The following is a 25622-nucleotide window of genomic DNA, read 5'->3' as shown; positions in this document are numbered from 1 at the left end:
GAGGGGTGTTTGGTTATTTTTGTCTTCTTTTTGTCAGTGTTCACATAGGATTCCAGCATGACTTCATTTTTGTCTTGCTCCATGGTGGCCACAGTGTGGCTTTCCCTGGTGTTGATGTTCTCTGAGGCCTGGCTGTGTGTGCCAGGAGAGATTTCCTCTTTCTCAGTATAAATGTTTCAATTCCATGACTTGCTCACCTTATGCTGTGCTGTTTCCACTATAAGTAGCCCAGTGATTTATGAAGCGAAAGACAGGTTGAATTTGTGGAGTGGAAACATGTGAGTAGTTTAATACATGGCATCCAAGAAGTACCTAGAATACCAACTAAGAGGAAAACAGGACTTTCTTATTGGTTTTACAGTTAAAAAATGGACTCATATAAAGAAATAGGAATGGTAATATTGAAAATAAAAACTTTCTATAAACCTTAGAGAAATGTGAGCAAAAAGAAATACTATGACTGTAACACCTGGGGAGCTATATTGGCCCTCTGGGGGACAGTTGGGATTACCTGGGTGGTCAGCAGCTAAGTGGTGAGCATGGACGAGGAGAAGACCTTTGACCTCAGCTGCCTCTCTCTTCTTGTACAACAAAGATGTTGGTCTGGATGACCTCAGTTCCTTATGGTGGTAATAGTTCATGACTCTGTAGATTATGGGTCCGGATTTGTTTCTAAATATCGCTTTTATTTTAGAAATGAGTTGTAACCCAGACCCCAAAGCCAAAATTGAAATTGGGTAAACTCAGAAAGTCTTGGAGACCTTAAAATATATCAAGAGGTGAAAAAGGCCCAATTTTAATGATTAATTTTAAAAAGTCCAAGAAATAAACACCAATGACTCAGATGATAGTTTTAATGTTAATATTATGGTGTGATACCATGCCAAGTCCAGAATAAAATACAAACCTCAGAAACAAAGGCAGAAATCAAGACACATGGGTGCCAGTCATGCAATGAGCTTTCCTCTTCTTTTCTCCCCAGCTGCCGAGAGTGATGCTGCCGACATTGTCTTCCTCATTGACAGCTCCGACAATGTGAGGTCTGAAGGCATTGCACACATCCGAGACTTTATCATCAGGATTGTCCGAAGGCTCAACGTTGGCCCCAATAAAGTGAGAATTGGGGTTATGCAGTTCAGCAATGATGTCTTCCCGGAATTCTACCTGAAGACCTTTAAGTCCCAGGCCACTGTGCTCGATGCCCTCCGCCGCCTGAGATTCAAAGGCGGGTCTCCACTGAACACAGGCAAAGCTCTGGAAACTGTGGCCAGAAATTTCTTTGTCAAGTCTGCTGGGAGCCGGATAGAAGATGGGGTGCCCCAACACCTGGTTCTGTTTCTGGGTGGAAAATCCCAGGATGACGTTTCCAAGTTTTCAGAGGTGATACGCAACTCAGGGATTGTGAGTTTAGGGGTCGGAGACCGAAACATCGACAGAGTGGAGATGCAGACTATCATCAACAACCCCAGATTGGTCTTCACAGTGCGAGAGTTCAGAGATCTTCCCAACGTAGAAGAGAGGATCATGAACTCATTTGGACCCTCGGGGGTCACACCTGCACCACCGGGAGTGGACACACCCTCTTTCCCTCGGACAGGTATGAACTGTGGAACTCATGACTGCAGAGTATGACATCAATTATTTTTCAATTGAGAAATGTAAATAGCATTTATATGAATAATTTTTATCTCATAGGGTTGTTGCTGCAGATAGTATTAGAAAGTAAATACTAGCATAAAAATCAGTTGAAATTGTAGAAGGAAATATCCCAGGAAGCATATGGTCACTGATTCTTCCATGAGACTTCCATGAGCTTCAGTAAGGCTAATGTAGCCCCATTGAAAGGTTCTATGAAGGTGCATTGAGGGATAACCACAGGCTCGTTGGCTCTCAGAATAGGACAACATCATTGAAGTTGGCCAATCCATGACCTTCTCTACTCTGATCTTGACCAATTGATATAATTGGGAAATTACCCCAAATGCCACTGATTTTCAGCAGAGTTCCACAAAGCTCTCAGCATACTGGCAGGCCACCCTCCAAAGGCATGGGGTCTGCTTATCATTTTCCTATTTGTATCTGAAGCCTTTCCTTGCTCTGCTGCTAGCACATGTCACCTGACTTCTGTCAGATGTCATCCTTTATTTTTGACCAGAAGAAAGTGTTCGGTGGTATTTCCTAAAACACCTGAGGCCATGGACCACTGAATCCATAGTAGAGTACCATTTGGTATGGAATAACGGGGACTCAGTTTCATGGAGTTCCCGTGTCTTTTTCTTTTTGTTTCAGTGATTTATCATTTTATCTTCTTGTCTTTAGCATAATGTGTTGAGGACTGTGAATTCAGAAGCCGTAGAGGCATGGGATTGAGCTAAGGCAGTGGTTGGCAAAGTGCGGCTCATGAGCCACATGCGGCTCTTTGGCCCCTTGAGTGTGGCTCTTCCACAAAATACCACGGCCTGGGCGAGTCTATTTTGAAGAAGTGGTGTTAGAAGAAGTTTAAGTTTAAAAAATTTGGCTCTCGAAAGAAATTTCAATCGTTGTACTATTGATAGATATTTGGTTCTGTTGACTAATGAGTTTGCTGACCACTGAGCTAAGGTATTCAATGTAATGAGTTACAGGAATGTCTTACGTCAATTATTTTAATTTATAGTTTGCTTATTAATGTGTGGCTATGGAAACCAAAGTTCTCCCCCTTTTCATTCTGGCCCCTTTTAGATAAAAAGAAAGCCGACATTGTGTTCCTGTTGGACGGCTCCATCAACTTCCAGAGGAGCAGCTTTCAGGAGGTGCTCCACTTCGTGTCTGAGATCGTGGACACTGTTTATGGACAAGGAGACTCCATTCAGGTGGGGCTGGTACAGTACAACTCCGACCCCACTGACGAGTTCTTCCTGAAGGACTTCTCCACCAAGCAGCAGATTATCGATGCCATCAACAAGGTGGTCTACAAAGGGGGGAGGCACGCGAACACCAAGGTGGGCATCGAGCACCTGCGGCTGAATCACTTCGTGCCGGACGCGGGCAGCCGCCTGGATCAGCGGGTTCCTCAGATCGCATTTGTGATCACCGGCGGGAAGTCCACGGAGGATGCTCAGGAGGCGAGCCTGGCACTCACCCAGAGAGGTGTCAAAGTGTTCGCAGTGGGCCTGGGAAACATCGACTCAGTGGAGGTTGGGAAGATTGCATCCAATAGCGCCACAGCCTTCCGTGTAGGGAACATTCAGGAGCTGTCAGAGTTGAAGGAGCAGGTGTTGGAAACTCTGGACGATGCCATGAATGAGATCTTATGTCCGGGGGTGACGGATGTTTCCAAAGGTAATCCTTTTCCTGAGCACGTTTTCCATCCTGTCTTATTGATGTGACTTAGTGACCTAGGTCCCCAGCACTAGCCTGTGGCTTCCTTAAGCATTGTTTACTTCAGGCATTTCCTCATCTCCCTGAGGTTGGGTCCTGGTGGGCACCTAGCCAGGTCTCAGATGTTCTTCAAAGAGTGGAAGCCTACTTTTCATGCCCTTATAAGATTTACCTTTTCTCCCTATTCTTTAATCCCCCAAATAATTCAGATTGTCCTTGTTTCTGTTTGTAGGCTTATTATATCAATTATGTGAAACCAGAGTATTTGAGTTCTCATGTTCAGGAACTTGGGAGGCATGTAAACAGCAACTATATGTCATGCCAAAATTGATTAATATCATGAAAAGAGCAACAGATTAAAATGGCCTACCATTCTGGTTCCTAACAGTCAGCACCAGTGTTTCCTGTGAGACAGGCTGGTCTAATTTCTTCTCAAAGCTCATCCGTAGAAGATCTAATTTTGCCCTTGAGCATGACGTCTGGCCCATGTCCTGGGGCTGTGCCTATACCTTGAACTCACCTGTGCAGTCCCTCGTAGAGCTCATTGCCTGCTTTCTCCCTTTACAGCCTGTAATCTGGATGTGATTCTGGGGTTTGATGGTTCAAGAGATCAGAATGTCTTTGTGACTCAGAAAGGCCTTGAGTCTAAGGTGGACATCATCCTGAATAGAATCAGCCAGATGCAAAGACTCAGCTGCAGCGGTGGCCAGATGCCCACCGTGCGGGTGTCTGTGGTGGCCAACACGCCATCAGGTCCTGTGGAGGCCTTCGACTTTGCCGAGTACCAGCCGGAGCTGTTTGAGAAGTTCCGGAATATGCGCAGCCAGCACCCCTATGTCCTCACTGCAAACACGCTGAAGGCCTATCAGAGCAAGTTCAGGCAGTCCTCGCCCGACAGTGTGAAGGTGAGCAGGGCCCGTGTTCAGCTTCTTGTGCCATTTTTGGACTTGCCTGGTCAGGAGTGTCCCCTAAACACTCTTCACATTTGATGGGTTGCTCGTGCCTGTATTCAACTCATGACATTCCGAAATGTAATTTCTCCCTTGTTTTTATAATTTTACTTAAGCTCTAAAAAAATCCTCGCAATCAGAAATTAAGCTTGAATAACTTCAATTTGTGATTAATTCATATTTATAGTCCTATCTATTAAATAGTTCTGTTCTCTATAAATATTTCTCTCCGTGTGTACATACATATATATTTATTATGTGCACGTATACACACACACACGATTTCCAGAAACGACATTACAATACTAAGAGAGTGAGAAAACTGTTCTTATTTTCATTGTTGCTTGTGTTTTTGAATAAATCAAGCACTGCAATCCCTTCACTTTCCACCTGACTAACTGCACAAGAGCAAAGAGCTACGAACATGGGGTAGTTGGCCCTCACAGTTTTCTCAACTGTAAGATGAGAGGTTTGAACTGGCTAAGCTCCCTTACCAGGCTCTGTGATGCTTCTTTTTATTTTATTTTTTTAAAAATATATTTTATTGATTTTTTACAGAGAGGAAGGGAGAGGGATAGAGAGTCAGAAACACTGATGAGAGAGAAACATCAATCAGCTGCCTCCTGCACACCTGCCACTGGGGATGTGCCCGCAACCAAGGCACATGCCCCTGACTGGAATCGAACCTGGGACCCTTCAGTCTGCAGGCCGATGCTCCATCCACTGAGCCAAACCAGTCAGGGCTGTGATGCTTCTTTTTAATTTCAGGTGGTCATTCATTTTACTGATGGGGTGGACGGAGATATGGCTGATTTACAAAAGGCGTCGGAGGAACTTCGACAAGAAGGTAGATTCCGGGGCTTTCTAAACGGGAAGTGGAGACATGGAGGAGGCAGACACACTGCTCTGCTGGGGAGACAGGAATTGCTTACAGAGTCCTTGGGTCGAGTTCCTCCTAGGCATCTTGGCTTTCAGTTGCCTGTCTGGGGCTATGGGAAGGGGCTACCAAGGATGCCATACGTACCACAGACTAAGTCCTGGCATGGGCCCCGCAGGTTCTCAGACTCATTCAAGTGGTGCAACATCTAGAAAGCATGGTGCTATTGCAAAAGAACATGAAGATTTGCTTCATTTAGCCACATCCTATAAACTAGGGATTAATTTTGTAGCAGTTTGCAGTTATCACAGTTCAACAAGACTACAGCATGAAGTAAACACATGCTTTAATATAAAGTAAATAACAGCATACTTTCCAAATTAAGGTGACTGGATAAGCTGCGGTGCCTATTACCAGATGTAATATTTGTCTGTCCATGGCTTTGGAATTTGGTAGCTCTGACTACCAAAAAGTGGATGTCCACACCACAGGGTTAAGAAGGACTTACAAAGCATACATTATCATAAGAACATTCTGTGTATTGCTTTTTTCCCCCCGAGCCATGGTGATAAGATTGCTCCTACCTGATTTTGGGGATGTGGTACTTTAATTTTTTCCACAGTATACCTGTGTGAGGTAGGACCAGAGTTTGAGAATTTATGCATACACTTCATGGTGTCGCTTCTTGTATTTATATTAACCAGTTGACTTACTGACACGTCTGAGACCATTGCTCTGAGGAGTTCCAAGCACTTCAGAGTGGTTGACTAGCTTGATTAAACATGTTTTGTTACAGGCCAAATTATATGCTGAAGTTTTCTTAAAAAAAAAAAAAAACAACACAAAAAAAACCCAAAAGACATTGTGGCTCTCAGGGCCTCAGCGAGCCCTTGGAAATGCCTCTGTCCTCGCAGGTGTCCGAGCCCTGATCTTGGTGGGCCTGGAGCGCGTGGCCAACCTGGAGCAGCTGATGCAACTGGAGTTTGGGCGAGGGTTCATGTACAACAGGCCCCTGAGGCTCAACTTGCTGGACCTGGACTACGAGCTTGCGGAGCAGCTGGTGAGGTTTATGTCTCCACACACAGATCAGTGCAGATGCCACAGCGTTTGGCTTCTCAAGACAATGAAGTCAGGGAGATGGGCCTCTGGGTGGGTGATTTAACCCATTAAATATGCTTGGGACTTGCCTTGTTGCTATAACACGTATGAGTCCTGGAATTGGAGATACTTGGGAGCTGGAGAGGCAGTGAGCTGGGCCACAGGTCCCCAGGTGTGTGATGTTGCCGCCTTGGCATTTTCTCAGCTCCCTTTCCTGAATGTTTTCATGCCTAATTGTTGAGAAGGCAAAGGGTTGAGATTGCCCGTTCCCAAACAGAAAGTGTCCTCAGAAAGCCTGCATGATGAAACAAGAATGTGTAGGAAAGGAGGATCACTTTTGGGCAGAGAAGTGCTTTGATTGCCGTCCCTCCCAATTTCCTGTGGAGCAAATAAAGGCGCCATTGGGACTCTCTCACCCTCAGGAGCTCAGCCTCTCTCAGCTGGAGATTTGGGAGTGCGGGTGGGGACCCTGGGAGATGTGGGCTGGGTGGTTGACCCTGAGGTCCTTTGGTGGTGGCAGCAGTGGGGCGTGGGATGCATGGACTCTACCCTCTCTCTCTCTGTCTTCTTCCCAGCACAGGAATTAGGATTTTTGAAAACTGGTGGGAGGATGTTGAGTTAGGGGATGAGTCTGGGATGTGGGAGACAGTGAAAACTAGGAAGCTCATTGTCAGAAGCACATTTGACCACCATGGGTTTAGCAGATGGATATGTATTTTGGGTCTGCACTTCACCATGTGAAGTCCAGGCCTGGGGTGGGAAGGGGCATCCACAGTGTGTGATGGGCCACAGAGACACTGGTGACCTAGACTCATGTGCTTGTGGCTAGAGGCAGGACTGCCTGTGTCTGCCCACACCAGGCTGCCCCCAGGCCTCCTCCAGGCTGGCGCCATAGTCCATAGCCCTGACCATGGTTCTGAGGAAGAGCATATGGATCTTTATTTTGGAGCCACTTTCTGATCTGACCATCTGCAATTCGTTTGTTTTGTTCCTTGGAGCTTAAAAATACTAAGTTATGCTTGCTTGCCATTTGAAACTTGAATATGTATGTTGGAAATAAGGCCCAGCCTGAGGTGACATTGTGAATAAGGTCTATTCTACTTTGGTTGCTCTTTGGTCTCCTACTGGTGACGTCCCTCCCCCATCGTGATGGTTAAGCCACTAAGCTGGTCTGTGAGTGAGCATTGTGTGGGGTGCCTTCATCTCACCGTGGAGTCCACATTAGATCTTGACCTTCAGGGCACATCTATGTTTTTTTTGGAGGCTTATTGAGACTTGAACTTTTTCATTACTTTTTGGCAGGACAACATCGCTGAGAAAGCTTGCTGTGGGGTGCCCTGCAAATGCTCTGGACAAAGAGGAGACCGAGGACCCATCGGCAGCATCGGGCCAAAGGTATGGCAGCTTTGTCCTTTTCTTACACCTGAGGCTGGAATTCAGAAGTCCGTCCTCACCTTGGCTAGAGATGGGGAAGGGAAGGGGCGTGGGCCCCAGGTTATAAGACAGAAGATCCGACGAGCAGACTCACTGTGGATGGTCAGCTGGGATGTTCAGCATCTGCCTCAATTACAGGGAATGGACAGGATTTCTGGGTAGATCAGGAGCCTTAAAGATCCTGCTAGAAAGAATAATTTCACTGAAATAATGTGTAGAAAACTGTGACGTTCGGGGAGCACCTAAAGCCATGCTGAATTTTAGCACTACTCTACTGCGTGGAGGGAGGAGGATCAGGGAGATGCTTACATACAGAACAGACCCCTTCAAAACCCATGGATTTAACCCAGGAACCGATTTACTTTGTTTTAGGGTATTTCTGGAGAAGATGGCTACCGAGGTTATCCTGGTGATGAGGGTGGACCCGTAAGTGAAATTGTTTTATTCCTAAAATTGTTATTCCCTCCTTGTCCCTTGTTGGGGTTGGATTTCAGAGTTCACAATCTGTTTGGTTATCCCACTGAGAAGACATTAATTTCTAACATCCTCAGCATCTTTACTCAGATTTCTACATGATGGAAATAGCGTGATGCCCCAAGCGTGACAGGAGTGGCTACGGAGCGTGGGCTTCCATTCCTTCCATTCCTCAGGGAGGGGTTAGTGCCTCTGAGGCAGAGAGCCACCAGGTCTGGCATATTCAGTGTCTGCTAAGCTCCGATACTCAAGCAGAGATGGGAGTGAGTGGGAGGGGGGGCAGGGGGGCCCTAATCAGGCTGTAATCAGGGTGATGCCCTTTAGGGGAAGTCTCCCAGAGAAGGTTTGGGTGGTCCATAGTCTCAGGGTCCAGTTGAGGGTGTTGCCTTTGGAAAATGGTACCAGGGACAGACATGGTCCAAGAGGCTTTGAGACTCTGGAAGAAGGCCCAGCCCTGGAATTAAAGGACCCCACAGGGAGCAGGTGGGGTCACGGGGTCCCAGCTCCCAGTGCCAGCGTCAGGGCTGGGAACAGCCTCATTGAAGAGCCAGGAGCCAGGGCCACACAGAGGGGCGGTCGGGCCAAGCATTCTCTAGGGAGGCCCAGGTCCCACCCAGAAATGGTGCCCGGAGGCCCTCTTCCTCCAGGGAGGCTGTGCACCGGGTCTGGGGGTCAGGGATGCTGGGGTCCCTCGGCTCAAGCAGCATTCTTGGCAGCAAATCTGCTTCGAAGGCAGGGCTTTCACGGAGCTGTGGACCCAGTGGAGACGTGATGACCAGAAACCTTTGTCTCCCCTCACAGGGTGAACGTGGTCCTCCTGGTGTGAACGGCACTCAAGGTTTCCAGGGCTGCCCCGGCCAGAGAGGAATAAAGGTATAGTGTGGGGGGCCCCGCGTGTGGGGGGACCACATCATCAGCCCATCTGGGGAGGGGAGGGTTAGCAGCACGTGCAGAAGTGGACAGTTTCTCCAAGTGCCAGGGGGAGGATGGTGCTTGGGTCTCTCTGCTCTCAGCATCCAGCCGCTGGGGCCTCTCCTGGGAAGGCAGCCCGCAGTCTGGTGGGTTCGGAGCACAGGCTGCACTGGGAAGGGAGCCTCGGAATGCAGAAATAGTTTCCTATGGAAACAGGCAGCCGCCAGGAAACCATCACGAGGACAGACAGGATGTGGTCCAGGATGGGGAGAAGGCTAGTGCCTGTGGCTTCAGCCCGGGACCCCGGGAGGAGCCAGGGAGATGGGGCAGCAAAAGAAAGGGAGAGACCACTGCACTCGCTGGTCCTTTGCATGAAATACTTGGATTCAAGGGCTGATGAACTTTCTCCTCCATTTGCTGAAGTTTGAGAGCAGGTGCTGAAGGGAAGGTCACCAGACTGCAAAGTCACAGAGGGGCCTCCCAGTTCCTGGCTCTCAGGGACCACTCCCCTGGCCAGGGAGCCAAACCATGCAGTGCCCAGGTCTAGGGAAATTAGCTTTATGACCTCTGTGTGATGGTGAGAGGACAACCCAAACAAATAAATCTCCAATATTGAATTTTCAGCCAAGATGGCCTTCATTGGGGTTGGGGCAGCCCTATCTTGTGGCTCAGGGACCAGCCTCCAAAAGGAGCTAATGTGTCCTCTTTCCCTTACTTTCCAGGGCTCTCGAGGATTCCCAGGAGAGAAGGTACTCAGCTTGTTTTCCTTTTTCTATTGATAACATTCCCAGAATTTCTCATTTTTTCTTTGTCTGAAGGCCATCTACACTCACCTGTGTGTCTTATCCCCTCGCAGGGTGAATTGGGGGAAATTGGACTGGATGGTCTCGATGGGGAAGATGTAAGTGACTTTGTGCTCTAAGTCCTAGCAGCTTTGGTCCTGAAGATTCCAGGGACTGTACTCAGCCTCTGGGAGCCGCTGTGCCAGGAATGACGTGTTGTTATTGTCTTTGGCAGGGAGACAAAGGCGTGCCTGGTTCTTCTGGAGAGAAAGGGAATCCCGGGAGAAGGGTAGGTGCATTTCCACTGCTGCTGGGATAGAGGAACTATAAACATGTCACCGAGGGACTATGTCTCTCACTGATGTATGTGAAGACCACTTCTTCCGAGACCTCCCCTGACCTCCTCTGGGGCTGCATCCTTGGCATCCCTATGTCCCTGGCAACTGTGACAGATTACATTATATTGTCTTGTTTGGAGACTGTGTCTCACAGGGCAGGGACTGAGTTTATTTTGTTGCAAATAAATCCCAGTGTCTGGAATTAAAGGACCCCACTATATAATAAATATTTGTGGATTACCTGAACAAATCGTAAATATTTGGAAGTAATTTTACTTTCATGGCCAAATGAGTAAATGCTTGATATTGGTCCATTTAAGACTTGTGAGTTGAAGAATGGGATTTTAAGGATGAGACAAAAATGTGTAATTCTATTTAATGGTTAGGCTCCACATGTGTTTTTTGTTAGGGTGACAAAGGACCTAAAGGGGACAGAGGAGAACGAGGAGACGCTGGAATTCGAGGGGACCCGGTAAGAATTCCTCATGGACAATTTGAGACCTGAGTCTGGGGAAGAGGGCTGTGGGAACAGAGGGCTGAAAGGGGGAATTTTACTTATGATGCTGCTTTAAAACTTGTTGATATAAGATGTGGTTTGTCCTTTTCCCTCACTTTTGGGGTTGCTGGGAACATGTTTGCTGTCTGGCTGTGGAGATAAGTGTTTGCAAGGCCTGTCCTGGGAAGACATGAGGATTTCCCTAAAATGTGGTCTCAGAACTCTTTAATCCAGCTGGACTGGGTGGTCAGGAAAAATATGAGTGAGGACATGAATGAAATGCTCTGCACCAGCCCCACTAGACACATCCCATTCAGACAACATCCACCCCACCCTCCCTGGCCCTGACTGTGGGTCGGCCAATCATTCTTAGCCCCAGGGAAGATAGTGCCTCGGGCCCTCTTGCCTAGACCTGTCTGGGAGGACAGAAGCCTGGCCCAGGGATGGTCATTTGCTTGCACTTACAGAATCAAAGACGAGAAAAGCTACAAATACCTTTCTTTTCCTAAAGCAAACTTAGGGTGTCTTTTCCTGCCCACGAGGCTCATTCCCCCGACCTGTGTTGTTTTCAGGGTGACTCAGGACGGGACAGCCAGCAGAGAGGACCCAAAGGAGAAACCGGAGACATTGGGCCCATGGTACGATGCTCCATGTTCCTCGACTCCCTGTGCTGAGGCCCAAGACACAAAACCCACAGTGGGCCGTCCCTAGCCTGGAGGTCATGGAAGTGGCCTTTCAGGCTGTAGACCGAAGAGGTCGGGAGCAGAGGGTCCCCGAAGCCCATGTGTGTCCCCGTGAAGGAAGCCTCCGCCGGGAAACGGAGCAACTTTTCCAAGAGGCCCTCCAATCCCCTGATGTTCACAAAAAGTGCTTGTCAAGCCAGAGGCTTGTGCTGTGGGAATGCGCCTGAGCATGATGCACCCACAAAGTTACTTGGGTGACCCCCTCTGTGTATCAATACCGTTTCCCGTGGTGTCTTGGGCAATATTGCCGCATTAGATGCTCTTCTCTGCAGAGGAGAATCTCATGCCATTTTCTCTCCCACACCAGGGCCTCCCTGGGAGAGACGGCGTGGCTGGAAGGCCTGGAGATCCTGGCAAGGATGTGAGTGTCTCTGAGGGCTATGGGCTCCCTTGATATTAGAGTGCCACCTAGATCCTAAATCCCCAAACCCCGCCTGGGGCAGAGCTACTCGGCTACTTCTTACTAAGAAATTTCTGAAACTATTGTCACCCAAATCGTGTTGCTTAGAGAAATCTCTCATTCTTATCTTTTGTTCTATACTCCATCTCTTCTCCCTCCCCCACACCTGCTTCCTTCCCATCCCAGAAAACACACTGAACAGACGCTTTAAAAATATTATCTTTACTGCTTTAGGAAATTTGGCAAGGTTTTATGCCACTAAATATTTAAAAGATCCAAATGAAGCATGAATCGGGAGGAGTGAGGGAATGAGGTCAGGAAGGCTGACGGGGTCATATGCTCGTTGGTTTTATAACTGTTTGTGTGTGATGGTGTGTATGATGGTGCGTGTGACGGTGTGTGTGTGTGTGTTTGTGTGTGTGTTCTGCTGGAACCCAAGCAATGAAACTAGACTCTGTTTTCCAGAGAACTGCATCTTACAGTGGCTTTTAAATGTACATATACTTTATTGATTTCAGAGAGGAAGGGAGAGGGAAGGATAGAAACATCAATAATGAGAGAGAATCATTGATTAGCTGCCTCCTGCATGCACCACATTGGGGAGGGAGCCTGAAACCTGGGCATGTGTCTGATTGGGAATCGAACTGTGTGACCTCCTGGTTCGTAGGTCGATGCTCAACCACTGAACCACCCTGGCCAGGCTTGCAGTGGCTTCTTAAGACACATCAGAAATGTGAGCTTCAGTAGCTCACTGCATGCCTAATCTTTGTGTCTTTTTGATGAGTTCATTCCTAAAGCCAAAGGGACACAAAGTAGTTTGGAAACTTCTAGGGCCCAAGGGTACTCAGAGCTTGAGGTGGGAGAAGATGGTTCCTATATGCGGAGGAGTGTTTGGAATTTGTAATCCTCAGGGGCCAGTTCGGGATGCTGGTGGGTGCCCAGCCATGTCTCTGCTCAGAGACTGGCTGGGGCTGTGCAGCCGGTTCCTGGTGGCAGCGATGTTTTAAGGGCTGAGCCGTTGGACGGTTGGAGAGAGCATGTGACATGAGGGCTTTCAGAAGAAATTACTCTCATCCATAGTCAGATGATATGCTGTGGGCATAATTTCACTTTTAAAATTCAGAAGACTTAATATTTGAAAATGCTCTCTTAATAATTCTGAGTAATATTTTTGAATAATGCTGCTGAGCTATATAATGAAAAAGCAACGAGGAGCTAACCAATTGTTATAATGTGCCATGCAGCTGTTGGTGAGCAGGGCCAAAACTGGTTTTCATGACAGACAGTCATGCATACAATTCGTTTTCATTCTGTGCACAGGTGGACACTTGGGTTTGAATTCGATACAGTCAAGGGCTCTTGTGGACTCAGTTGCTTCCTTTGCAGCAGGGTGAGGCCTGGCAGTGTGGCCTCCTCCTTCCCTGGAACCTCACTGTGTCAGGCCCAGGTCCAGACAAAGCACATCCTTCTGTGGGGCCACCTTGCTCCTCACATCACCCCCCAGGGCTTCCACAGGCTGCCTCTGGCCTGAGCAATGAGTCATTGAGCACTGGTGGCCTCTGGACATACTCTAGGCTGTCCCCTTTGGGAGGGGCCAGCCAGATTGCTACTCTGGAGGATTGACCTGGCCCCATCCCTCCCCGACTTGTTCATAAGTTGTCCATGGAAGGAGGCCCAAGTCTTCCATTAAAGAAGCTGCCACAACAGTGAATAATAGCAAAAATGGTTGTCCCAGAAGATCCCTGGGCTGGTCTGTTGGGAGTGGAGACTGTGGTCTCTGGGTGATGCAGCCATCGGTCAAGTCCAGTAACCGCTGGTTCTTACCATCTCCAGAACACAACTCCTCACCTTGTAAAGATTTATCCAGGATGTTCCCATGTTCCCATCCCAAACCTTCCCACCACAGAGGAAGCAATCACAACGGGGGAATTAGCAGATTACTTACGCAGCGAGCCCACATTTATTTGGACTGAGGGTTACCCCTGGAACATAGACACAGATGTTCCCAAGACATGAGCCCAAGCTAAGCACCCCTGGGCTCGCAGGTTCATGCATGTGCCCTTGGCTGCTCACCTACCAGAGGATCTGTTATACTTGGCCAGCAGGACCTGGAGAGTCTGGACTCCCTTCCATGATAATTAACATATTATGATGACTTCTCCCGACAGTTGGAAAAATGGTAGAAAAATAGACAGCTTGACATTCCCCTTCCACATTCCTTATTTGAAATTGGCTGGGACTATGCAGCCAGGAGTCATTATTTTGCTTGGCAGGTCTGAAGTAATTCTCAAAACTTTCACTTGGGTGACTAACAGGGCAGCGTAGAGACAAAGCTTGACTGAGATGAGGCAGGAAGGAGTTTCCTTGGGGCTGACAGGGCCAGGCACAAAGTGCGTGGCAGATGTACGTGTGGGTTAAGTTGGGCAAAGTCTGGGCTCAGTCCTGTCTCCCCTAACGGTGTGTGTGACTTCTCCTGCAGGGCGGCTATGGCCGAAGGGGACCAGCAGGAGCTAAGGTAAGCTGGCCCCTCTTCTCCGTCAGCACAATGTAACTCACCATGTGCTCTAATGGACTGTCCTCCTGTTCACCTCCCACCCACGAGCTAACTCCTTTGCTATCAAGGCTTGTAGCTCAATCAGCAGCCACCACCTTTTCCTAGCTCCTTAAATTTGGCCTCTTCTAATGAACTTGTGACAATGATTGACAGTGGGGGCAGAGTTGTGTGTGTGTGTGCGGGGGGAGATGAAGGGAAAAAGACAGATGGAGGAGGCAGTTCCTAGGCATCTCATTCACAACATGCCCACTTATCCAGTCATTAGCAAGTCACAACGTCTCTGTGTCTTAGTCTTCTCACCTGTGCTATACAGGTTTGGGTCACAAAGCATCCTTATTTCCCAAAGCCATCCTTCAGAGAAGGTGAGGCAAGAGTGGGAATAGTGGTGACAGTGCAGAGGGACAGCTGGCTCAACATGTTGACTGTTTCAAGCTAGAGTGATGGGGTCAGTGGCTTCAAAGCCACTTGTAGAGTTGGGATCATGGCTCTGTCCCCTCACCCAGATGGGACTTCGGAACAACTGACATTGGTATAATCTATCCTGACCCTACCCTGCATCTTCTCTTTCTTCTTTTAAGGGCAACAGGGGTGGTCCAGGCCAGCCAGGCTCTGCAGGAGAGCAGGGGACCAGAGGTGCACAGGTTGGTACCCAGGGAGATTGCATGCCCTTTGCTATTTCCCCAGATGCTCTTGTATTTTTTTTAAATCAAGGTGACAATTTTGCAAAATTGAACACAAAATTCATCGTTTACAGTAAACAATTCAGGGGGGTTTAGTACATTCACAATGTTGTACAAGCATCACCTCCATCTAGTTTCAAAGCATTTTCATCACCCCCAAAGGGGACTCTCATAGTACCCGTTATATAGTCACCTCTCCTCTCCCCTCACCTCCCCATCCCCAGCTCCTTGTGGCACTCGTTTCTTTTCTGTCTCTATGGATTCGCCTATTCTTGACATCTCATATATGTGGAATCAGTTTATAGGTGGCCTTTTGTGTCCAGCTTTAATGTTTTTTAGGTTCTCCATGTTAAAGAATGTGACAGGGCTTCACTCCTTTTCATGCCTGAATAATATTCCATTACATGGATAGACCAAAGCTTACTTCTCTGTTCATTGGTTGATGGACATGGGTAGTTTCCACCTTTTGGAGACTGTGAATATTGCTGCCGTGAACATCATGTACACATTTGTGTTTTTAAAAACTAGCTTCCCCATTTATGTTCTGGGCTGGTGCTGCTGTTCCTATAGTGGAGATAAAATGTGATTTCTGGGGGCCTCGTTGGCAGTGGGAGTGAGGCTCTGGGCTCTGGGCTCCGTAGAAAGTGCAGAGGTCATCTGAGCTTCCTCCTGGAGTGTCTCCTCAACACAGCACTGACCTTGGCCTTTTCCTCTTTCAGGGTCCAGCTGGTCCCACCGGCCCTCCAGGCCTGATGGGAGAACAAGGCATTCCTGGCCCTCGGGTAAGTGCATCTCAGCCCAGCCCTCTGTGAGGCTAAGCAGACCATACAGGGCCTGAGCAGGCTGAGATTGCGTGGGGGGTGTTGCTGAGGACAGACCTTCCTTTTTGCCTGACTCTTTGGCGACACTGACCCTGGGTTGAGCTCAGTCCTCACAGCCAGTGTATGTGAGGAAGTAAGAACCCTGTTTTCTTGGTGCCCCAGGGGCATCTAGGCCCCAATGCCGCTCCTTCCCAACACAGGCCAGCTGGGGTCAGCAAGGCAGGATGTGCCTGTCCCCAAGATCTCAGTGTGAAACTGCATAAATGTAACCTAATCCACTGAAATGCTCAGGTTATGACAAATGGTTTCATAATCGCCCCTGGAGATTGGCTCTGAGGTTTGCTATTTTGTGGCTGGAGTTCCCCATCCTCCAGTTCGGCACAGAAGATGTTCCTTAAACCTGCTGTGACTGCAAAATTCAATATCTCAGCTGTTAGTGACGATGCGTGGACATGTAACTACAGCCGAGCTGGGACCAGGTGTCCTACACACCTGCTGTCTCTGGTGTGCGATAGGATACTGTGGGAGCCACCCTACCATTTGTTACAGAAAAGAGCAGTGACTGAAACCTAGCAATGAACCGGCCTGTTGCTCCCTCAGGGCACAGATGTGCTTTGCCGTGGAAGCGGGAACTCGGAGAGAGCTGTTGTGTACTTAGAAAGTCCTCTCCACTTCGAAACCTGACACTTACCTATTTTTAAAGCTTTTAGTTTTTTTTTCCCAATATTTATTTTAGCTCTTATTAATCAAGAATCTAAGACAGAATACGGATGAGGCAGAGCTCGTGCAATAATTACTGATAACCGAGAGCTGGTTTCTGCCATATTTGTGGGGGTCATTCCTGTGCTCACTGGGCTGTGCCACATGCAGCAACACTGATTCCTTCCTTCACTCAATGGATAAGTGTGCACAGGTCTCCACACCTGTATAACCAGGTGTCCCTGTGGAGGTGTGGACAGGCAGAAGGATAAAAGCCACATAAAATCTGGGTGCTTGTCCTCCAGTCAGGGACTCAGGATATGAATGTACGTGAAAACCTGCACCGTGCGGGTGTTTGTGCAAACTGGCCTGAGGCTCACACTAATACTGTGGGTTGCACGAGCCATGTGTGTTTGCAGTTGTGTCTCCAGTATCGTGGGTGGCACTAAGTACTGGGGCTCTGACCCCCGGGGCCTGGGGGAGAGGTGGGATTCAGACTCTTAGGCTTGGAAGGTGAATATTTCACTGACACTCCTCTTTTCCCACTGCAGGGGAGCGGAGGGACCGCAGGTGCTCCTGGAGAACGTGGAAGAACCGGTCCCCTGGGAAGAAAGGTTTGTCTGGACAAAGGTGGAGCTGGTTTCCGGAGGTCAGGCCCGGCCAGCCCCCCAGGAAGCCTCTCCCTTATTTGCCAGCCTATCTACCTGCTTCATTTACACATCCCTTCGCCTCTCCTCTGGTCTTTCCCACCCAGCCTCCCTGTTGAGAGCCACTTGGCCAGTGGGACCCCTGTCCCACCACGAGGGAACACGTGGCTCATGCTCAGTGGGCTGACTTCCTAGGAGCCGGGACTTGCCAACAGCTGTGGATGTCTGATCTGCTCCTGCCGTGAACCGTGACCACAGTTTAGCATCTCGGGCAATCAAAATGGGGCGAGAAGGGGCGGGGGACATAGCACAGCACCAGACTTGCTGAACACACTTTGCTTGAATATTAGTGGTCCACATGGCTGCTTTGCTGGCCATGTTGAGCTAATCTAAGAGTCCTGACTATCTGAGAACCTGCTTTCTACAAATCTTGAGAAAAACCACAATTTAACATAACCATTTTGAAAGGGCAGCATTTTCTCAGCAAAAGAAATGTGTTCCTGTGACTCCAGAATTTTCATCAACCTCTTACTGGTGTTGTTTCCCTGCGTCTTCTTCTCTCTCTCTCTCTCTCTCTCTCTCTCTCTCTCTCTCTCTCTCTCTCTCTCTCTCTCTCTCTCTCCCTGTCAGCATGTCCCCATGCCATAATCATGAAAAGACCACACACCTGCCTCCCCGATTCTTCTCCAGGAGTCCACACATGAACGTTGCCACTGAAGACATCATTTTTATCAAAATCCAAAAGTTGGAGTTGGCAGTGGCGTCACCTGGAACGCTGGGGCTTGGACTCTCATTTCAAATGGGCCTGGGCCCTCAGGTGTCTCAGCGTTCTCTCTTGTGTGCAGGGCGAGCCAGGAGATCCAGGACCAAAGGGAGGAATCGGGAACCGGGGTCCCCGAGGGGAGACGGTAAGATCAACACACGCTGTGCTGTTGTCGCTCCTTGCTGAAACGCCCAGGAAGCGGGAGGTGGGGCTTGTGCTGGGCTAGCCTTTGCCAGTGCAGATCAGTTTCATTCCAAACAGAGGTAACTCGGTAGTTGCTTCTCCAGTCATTGGGGATGTGATTGAAAATAGCGAAACCTGCTTATAACCAGCAAATAAATGTCAAATAAGGTTTGTTTCATTGGAGGGAGGGGTGGTAAAGACGTTTCTTCTGTAATTTTGGGGTAAACGTGCTGCTCACTAAAGCTTGAACCGCCTTCATCTTCGGGCTTATGAACGCTTTGTGAGCACTTCCACGTGGAGCTTTTCTGAAAAGAAATACATGTCCTTGGGTTCAAATGGAATTGGGTTTGGTAAGCTCTTAAGCCAGCTTGAAGCAGTTCCCTTTGAATGAGACATCCCAGGAATAGAAATCACTACCTTGATAACTCACTTAAAAATTGTTATTTAAAATGATCTTGTAGGATATATTTCTATGCAAGGAAAAGAAATCTGCAGGATGTTGGTAATTTTTCTAAAATAAGCCAGTATACATAAAAACTAGAAGAACTGACCAGGTTGATCTGTCTTATGATCCTAAAGCTTTAAAATATTTTCCTCGTGAATGTAACTTCTCTACAGTGAACTGAAGTTAAAAAAAATCTATTCCGTTACTCTTAGTTTCAGAAGCAGAGGGAAAAAAGTCAAACTTAAAATCCATTCGAACTATCAAAGAAAATATCTTTCTGATTCTGTTTCTATAAATTTGAGGGCAATGGCTCTTTCACTGTTGATGTCCATTTGAAACTGTAAATTAACTAAGTAGCATGTTCCATGCATGTTTTAGAGATAGTGATGCATGTTTCACATAACTTCTTCTGAGTAAAGTAATTGTGTGCAGTTCCAAAAGCCCCTATGAGAAGGTGACAGGGACAGATGTGAGAGTCCGGGGAGGAGGTGTTCGGAAAGAAGATAGTCTAGTGGGATGATCTATGCAGGGGAAGGATACAGGGCTGGCGGGGGGCAGGGGGGAAAGGCCTGAGCACAGACCACTCAGGAGGGTATGGGAGAGTGAGTCCCGTGTTTTTGCTTTGAAGTTGAATCTAAGACTCATAGATGCACAGAGTCAAGGTGACCTTCAAGAGTCCTTTTAACTCTAAGATTCCCAGGTTCAATGAGTCTTTGATTCCACCTGCAAGCAGTATCTTTACCAACAGCCATAGTGGATCTTTAGATAGGTGGGCCCACCAGTACCATTTGCCACAGGAGTGCTTTAAGCCCATCCTTTTACAGACATGGTCTTGTTCTCACCACTGGAAGATAATGTAGGAATAGGAACACTGTCTTAAGCTATACCTCGATCTGGGAACATTTCAGGGACTCAAGGACCCTGCTCAGGGCTTTAGACAGAGGTGGGTGTGGCATACCCAATGTGGTGACCTGCAGTAATGCTGTCTTTCCACAATTAGGGAGATGATGGTCGAGATGGGATTGGCAGTGAAGGGCGCAAAGGCAAAAAGGTATGTACATCTGACATATTCTATTTGTACAGAACCCTTTCTCAAAATTTTATTGTGATATAGTGAATTTTTTCTCTTGATGACTCTATGGATATATGTATTTTTTTTCTGCTCAAGAATAATTTATTTTAGATGAATTTAAATTGAGACCAAATATTGAGTCATTTATTTATCTTTTATAGGGAGAAAGAGGATTTCCTGGATACCCAGGTCCAAAGGTAAATATTCCCCTGGTGGTAACATGTTGCCATTGCTTTAGGATGAGTCTAGTGTGTCCATGGGCTGCAAATCAGAATATCTTGGTTCTAGTCGTGGGTCAGCCACTTATGGACTGAGTGACCTTGGGAAGGCCCCACTCTCTCTAAGTCCCTCATCTGTCCAATGGAGATTACAGTATATACTTGTCATGGTGCTTCTGAGGGGTAAATGAAAATAAAATACTTTGTAGACCTTAAAGTGATGTATCTTCATGTTATTATTACTGTTCAGCAAGCTAAGGCTAAATCTGCAAGACACACATGCACTAGTAACCCAGTGGGAAAGTAACCAAAGTCAGCCCTTTGGCTGCTCCGGGGAGTGTGGTCCAGATGCCCCAGGAACCCTCGGCTACACCTTCCATTCTAGAGCTAATGTACTGCTTCCTGGCTTTCTTCTCAGGGTACCCCCGGCGACCCAGGAACAGGGGGAGCACCAGGACCCAAAGGCATCAGAGGTCGAAGGGTAAGTTTGCCTGGACCATAGCTGCCACAGGAATGAGAACATGTGGGAGGGTGGCCCAACCCTGATGCCTCCACCACTTCTGTGAACATTCTCCTTTGTCACCTGCAACCTGGCCAGTGATAGCATGGGGTGGGAGCAAAGGAATCCTAAGCTGAAGGCCCATGTTTTCAGGACCACCTGTGGCTATGGCTGTGTTTTCCCCCTTAAGGGGAGGCTCCGAGAGCTCCTTCCTCTAACACATCTCAAGGGTCACAAGTCCATGGTCCTCTCCCTGCATGGCATCAGGGGGACTCAGGTTTCAGAACGAGTAATGTCAGAGTCTGTGTGCCCATTTGGTCTTGCCCACCAGATGATGAAGTAACAGGGTGTCATGGGGTGCGTGCTGTGCTTATGAGGGTCCCGGGCACAGAGGCAAGCCAGGCTAGCACCCTGTGCTCCTGCCTCCCACCATGATAGGAGTCTTCTTCCTTAAGTTGTGTTTGGTTCTGCATTCCTCTCTTCAGGGGACATTTACTCACCCCCTTAAAATTGCACTGAGTCTTGAATGAACCAATTGTGGTCTAGATCCAGGTAAAAGTTTCTAACAGTTATTTTTAGCCTAAAATATAGTTAAACTCACCGTAATTGTCCTATTCATTTGCTCAGTGAAGACAGTCAAATTAGATCAGTTACTGCTTAAATGAAGGTGGGGTTTATAAACATTAAATTGGTTGTCTACACCAACAGTGATCTAATTAATTATCAGTTACTGATTTCTTGTGCATTCCTGGACAGTCTCATTCATGGTTCTTAGGTAAGCATCTGCCTTCCCTAACCTCCCAGAGAGCACAATTGTGGGAGATGTACATCAGTTTTGTGTGAGCCTCTTGTCCTTATATTTGAATCTTGGAGACATGGGAATCCTGAAAATGAGAGCTTCCTGTGGTGATGGGGGCATCGGGTTAGATCACTTTCACCCCCCTTTCCAACGGTGGGAGCTGCGAATATTCCTTCCTTTGCCACAACTGAATGGTGCTTTTTCTACTCCTTGCAGGGAAATTCAGGACCTCCAGGGACAGTGGGACAGAAGGGAGACCCTGGCTACCCGGGACCATCTGTAAGTACCTGCTGGTTCCCATCAAGTTGCCTGTGGGGTGGATGCCTTGTGTGTGGTTCCTGAAAACTTTCTACTATCTCCTTCTCACAAAGACGATGTTGTTATTGTTGTTTCTTTTCAACCACTTCACTTCTGATACCACAATGAAGAAAAGAGCTCTTGAGCACGTGGCACTCTGCAGTCCAGGGCATACTGCAGTTTGCCTCTATGATTCCCTGGTGTAGTTTCCTTGTCTGAGGCTTGTGTAGGGAACAAAAGAAAGAGAACACACTGTATTATCTCTTGATTGCACCTTGTTGGAGGACTATAATTATGTCAGACCTTGGTTTAGGGAATACTTCCTTTGTAAAACCCCCAAGCGAGCTGATTCATGGTTAGAACCCATTCGTCACCTGGCCACCTGGAGCCAGAAGGTGTCCCTCTGTGGCCCCTCCATAAAATCTCTTCATTACCAATCTCCTTGTTTCCTTACTTGAATTCCCCCTCTCCTGTCTCCCTACATTGACATTGACATTGATGAAGTTCAAAGAAGAATGAACCAGTAACTCAGGAATGGAAAGTCACTCCTAAAGAAAGGTTGGATTACCCTGGGTGAACTGGGGAGAAGAAGGTTGAGTTGGGTGTTCAGTGAGTAAAGCATTAAATGGGAGATCAATATGCCAGTTACTGTGGGAACGAGCCAGTAGGAACAGCCTCATGGAGAGACGCCCAAGTGGCCCATGAGGCGACTGCTTGACCATCAGGGGAACACATGCTGGGATGTGATGACGAGGGCAGCAGAGAGTCCCTTCCTGAGTGAAATCAGCAGGTGCTTTAGACCTGGAGTGATGGGCAGGTATGAGACTCCCTGTTGTCCTCCCATGGACAGGGTGGACTGGCCTAGCAGGTGGAAGGAAGCCCTTCTCTCAGAGAGATGGTGTTGGACTCAAGCTCAAATGTGTTGTTTATGTGAATTTGTGGAGCTACTCCCTTCACTGGGGGAACACTCTTTGTCCTCCTACTCTTCTCCCCTTTGCCCTTTGAGCCGTCAAGTCTAGTGTACAGGGGAGTCTGAGAATGAGCCAGACTAGCTCAGGTCCCATCTCTGTTTTCTCTGTCATGTTTTTGTGAACCGAAGATTATTCCCTGTGTCCTACATCCCCCGTGTCAGCCTGTCCTTCCTTGTTTTTCAGGGTCACAAAGGCAACAGAGGTGACTCAGTCGATGTAAGTTGAATGCATGCAGCACAAGTCATTGTTTGTGAATCTTTTGTCTGCTGTCCTTACACCTTCTTTTCTCCATTTTAAAGCAATGTGCCCTTGTCCAGAGCATCAAAGATAAATGTCGTAAGTACATGGCTTCCTGCTGTCAGGGGCACACTTTTATTTTGACATTTGAAGTTCTCACATGGAGGAGTGACTTTCCCTCTCTCTGTTTCCTTTGTAGCTTGCTGCTATGGTAAGTTCATTTGGGTGGTGTGACTTCCTTCAAGGAAAGAAGACCCCTCTTCCAGTAAGTAAAGTTTGCCTTTGAAACCCTCCCCCTTCCCAGGGCCCTTGGAGTGCCCCGTGTTCCCCACGGAACTGGCCTTTGCTTTGGACACCTCTGAGGGGGTCACCCAAGATGCCTTTAGCCGAATGAGGGATGTGCTCTTGAAAATCGTGGGTGACTTGACCATTGCCGAGAGCAACTGCCCGAGGGGGGCCCGTGTGGCGGTAGTCACCTATAACAACGAGGTGACCACGGAGATCCGGTTTGCCGACTCCAAGAAGAAGTCCGTCCTCCTGGACAGGATCAAAAACCTTCAGGTGGCTCTGACGTCCAAGCAGCAGAGCCTGGAGACTGCCATGTCCTTTGTGGCCAGAAACACGTTCAAGCGAGTGAGGAATGGATTTCTGATGAGGAAAGTGGCCATTTTCTTCAGCAATAAGCCCACGAGGGCATCCCCACAGCTCAGGGAGGCTGTGCTAAAGCTGTCGGATGCCGGGATCACACCCTTGTTCCTCACCAGCCAGGAGGACCGACAGCTGGTCAATGCCCTGCAGGTCTGTGCCCGCTGCTCTGTGACACCTCCTGCTGTCCTTCTTGGGTTCTGGGAAGGTTCTCAGGCATGCCCCTGCCCCCCATGGTATATCCATGACCCACAGTTTCTAGAAGGTCCTGGAGGATGCTGGTGTGCTGAGAACTTCTCTAGTGGGGTTTCCAGGTCAGCCTCTGGCTCCGGCACCAGGTCCTAGGCTCCCGCCTCATGTGTTGGAGGGGAATCTCCCAGGGTGACCCTAGAGATCTTCCATCTCCTAGTGAGGTCCCCAGACACTTGTGAGTCCCGCTCCCCAGGGTGTACCACTGTTCAAACCTTTCTTTACCCAACGGTCAGCTGTGACGCAGAAAAGGGCACCCTTGTCATTTACTTGAATAACTTGTTTGTTACACTTAATCAATGATTATTTTCTCATTGTAAATTCCAGGCTTCCTGTTCAAGGGGGTGGATGGTGGGCTTGAAGGGAGAGCTGGACCAGGGGTGAGGAGGCCCTGGCTCTGTTATCAGTATACCCAGCATCTGGCTTTAGGTCTCTTATAGTAATGTGGTCACATCATTTCACCTCTCCGTGGCTTAGATTTCTTACCTGTAGAAGATGAGGCAGGGTTGAGATGGGCTCCAACATTTATCCTTCCAAGCTGGACATTCTATGGTTTTCCCATTGCCTGTGTCAGCTAGGGGCAACTGGGTCATTGCCACCATTTATCAGGGTTTATTCTCCAAACCACAGGCCATTTGGGGCACAGAGTACCAGGCATGGGATTCTGCATGGGCCACCAGCTGTGCGCTCTTGTACGGGGTGTGCTGTGTGGGCCGAGGGACCCAGAACCACACGTGTGTCTAACAACATAGTTCAACAAGTTTGAAAAATGAATTATTCATTAATTGAACTTAATTATTCACTAAATAAACAGTTAGTGACGGTGTGCTGTGGTGGGCGGGAATTGTGAATCTTCTGGAAATTATTTAATTACTGCTTTGTCATTAAATCCCTTTTGAGACCTGGGAGAGAGAGATGAAGGAATGGAGCTAGTGTTTCCCAGTTGTTATTATTATTGCAGAAAATGATGATATTATTTAAGCCCCCACTATTTGATAAAGGCTAGACCAAGTGTTTTACATACATTACCAAACTTAATCCCTCAAATAATTCTGTTGAGAATTTACTGTCATCCCATTTTACAGCCAAAGAAACTGAACCCTAGAGAGCTTAAATAATCTTGCTTCAGGTCTGGCAGAAAGTGCAGGAGTGGGATTCAAACTCCAGCTCATTTCAGCAGAAGAAAACCTGTGTTTTTCTATTAAACTCAGTGCCTCTTCTAATCTCCCCTCTAAAACAGTGAGAAGATACTGATCCTCTGGGAAGTTTGTTTTATGGATGTGACTCTAATTTATTGTTTAGCTACATTTTGTAGGTAGTTACTGATTTTGAATATTCCTACTGAGTGTTTCCTTTTATTTTGACCAGATCAATAACACAGCTGTGGGGCACGCACTTGTCCTGCCCGCCAGGAGGGACCTCACGGACTTCCTGAAGAATGTCTTGACTTGTCACGTTTGCTTGGGTAAGGTGCTTCTCCAACGGGCACATCTGTCCAGTTGCAACTGCAGAACATACAGTCCATGGAGGGACATTTGAGCAAATACCTGTCATTTGGGTAAAGGGCTTGAGTTAAGTGAAGATTCATGGAGCCTGCTATTTACCGTGTAGACACTACATGGTAGTTTACATGTTTAAAGTAGAACCTCAAAACAAAGTTTCTCGTAGATGGAAAATGATTCATTTTATAGTTAATGAAGGAGAACCTGGGTTCTACTTCAATTTTGACCTTGGAGCCTAGATTTTAATTATCTGGCTTTGGGACTTTCTAGAGTACATTTCTTCAAACAGTGGCAAAAAAGTAAGGTTCCTTTCCTTCCCTCCCCTCCCTTTCCTTTCCCTCCTCTTCCCTCCCTTCTCTTTCCTTTCCCTCCTCTTCCCTCCCCTCTCCTAACCTCCCCTTCTCTTCCCTCCCTTATCCTCTCCTTTCCCTATCTTTTCCCCCCTTTCTTCCTTCCTTCCTTCCTTTCTTCCTTCCT

General features: G+C 47.8%; 1 protein-coding gene across 1 annotated transcript in view; it reads left to right on the top strand.

Moving 5' to 3' along the window:
• Positions 1–25622, top strand: part of COL6A3 (collagen type VI alpha 3 chain) — a gene marked incomplete at its 5' end in the record, with an annotated part of 63249 nt that overhangs the window by 23214 nt on the left and 14413 nt on the right. The window contains 28 exons of the mRNA XM_080669456.1: positions 983–1597; positions 2722–3321; positions 3928–4265; positions 5079–5157; positions 6102–6247; positions 7588–7680; positions 8092–8145; positions 8995–9066; positions 9828–9854; positions 9962–10006; positions 10123–10176; positions 10635–10697; positions 11294–11359; positions 11772–11825; positions 14344–14379; positions 14997–15059; positions 15818–15880; positions 17170–17232; positions 18111–18173; positions 19657–19707; positions 19890–19925; positions 20365–20427; positions 21461–21523; positions 22696–22728; positions 22812–22848; positions 22949–22960; positions 23054–23547; positions 25012–25108. Coding sequence (XP_080525582.1) covers positions 983–1597; positions 2722–3321; positions 3928–4265; positions 5079–5157; positions 6102–6247; positions 7588–7680; positions 8092–8145; positions 8995–9066; positions 9828–9854; positions 9962–10006; positions 10123–10176; positions 10635–10697; positions 11294–11359; positions 11772–11825; positions 14344–14379; positions 14997–15059; positions 15818–15880; positions 17170–17232; positions 18111–18173; positions 19657–19707; positions 19890–19925; positions 20365–20427; positions 21461–21523; positions 22696–22728; positions 22812–22848; positions 22949–22960; positions 23054–23547; positions 25012–25108 — 3480 coding nt within the window. The remainder of the gene's footprint in view (positions 1–982; positions 1598–2721; positions 3322–3927; positions 4266–5078; positions 5158–6101; positions 6248–7587; positions 7681–8091; positions 8146–8994; positions 9067–9827; positions 9855–9961; positions 10007–10122; positions 10177–10634; positions 10698–11293; positions 11360–11771; positions 11826–14343; positions 14380–14996; positions 15060–15817; positions 15881–17169; positions 17233–18110; positions 18174–19656; positions 19708–19889; positions 19926–20364; positions 20428–21460; positions 21524–22695; positions 22729–22811; positions 22849–22948; positions 22961–23053; positions 23548–25011; positions 25109–25622) is intronic.

The sequence above is a fragment of the Plecotus auritus genome (assembly GCF_963455305.1).
Source record: "Plecotus auritus genome assembly, chromosome: 5".
Classification (NCBI taxonomy): Eukaryota; Metazoa; Chordata; class Mammalia; order Chiroptera; family Vespertilionidae; genus Plecotus; species Plecotus auritus.
This window is presented reverse-complemented; position numbering and strand designations above follow the sequence as displayed.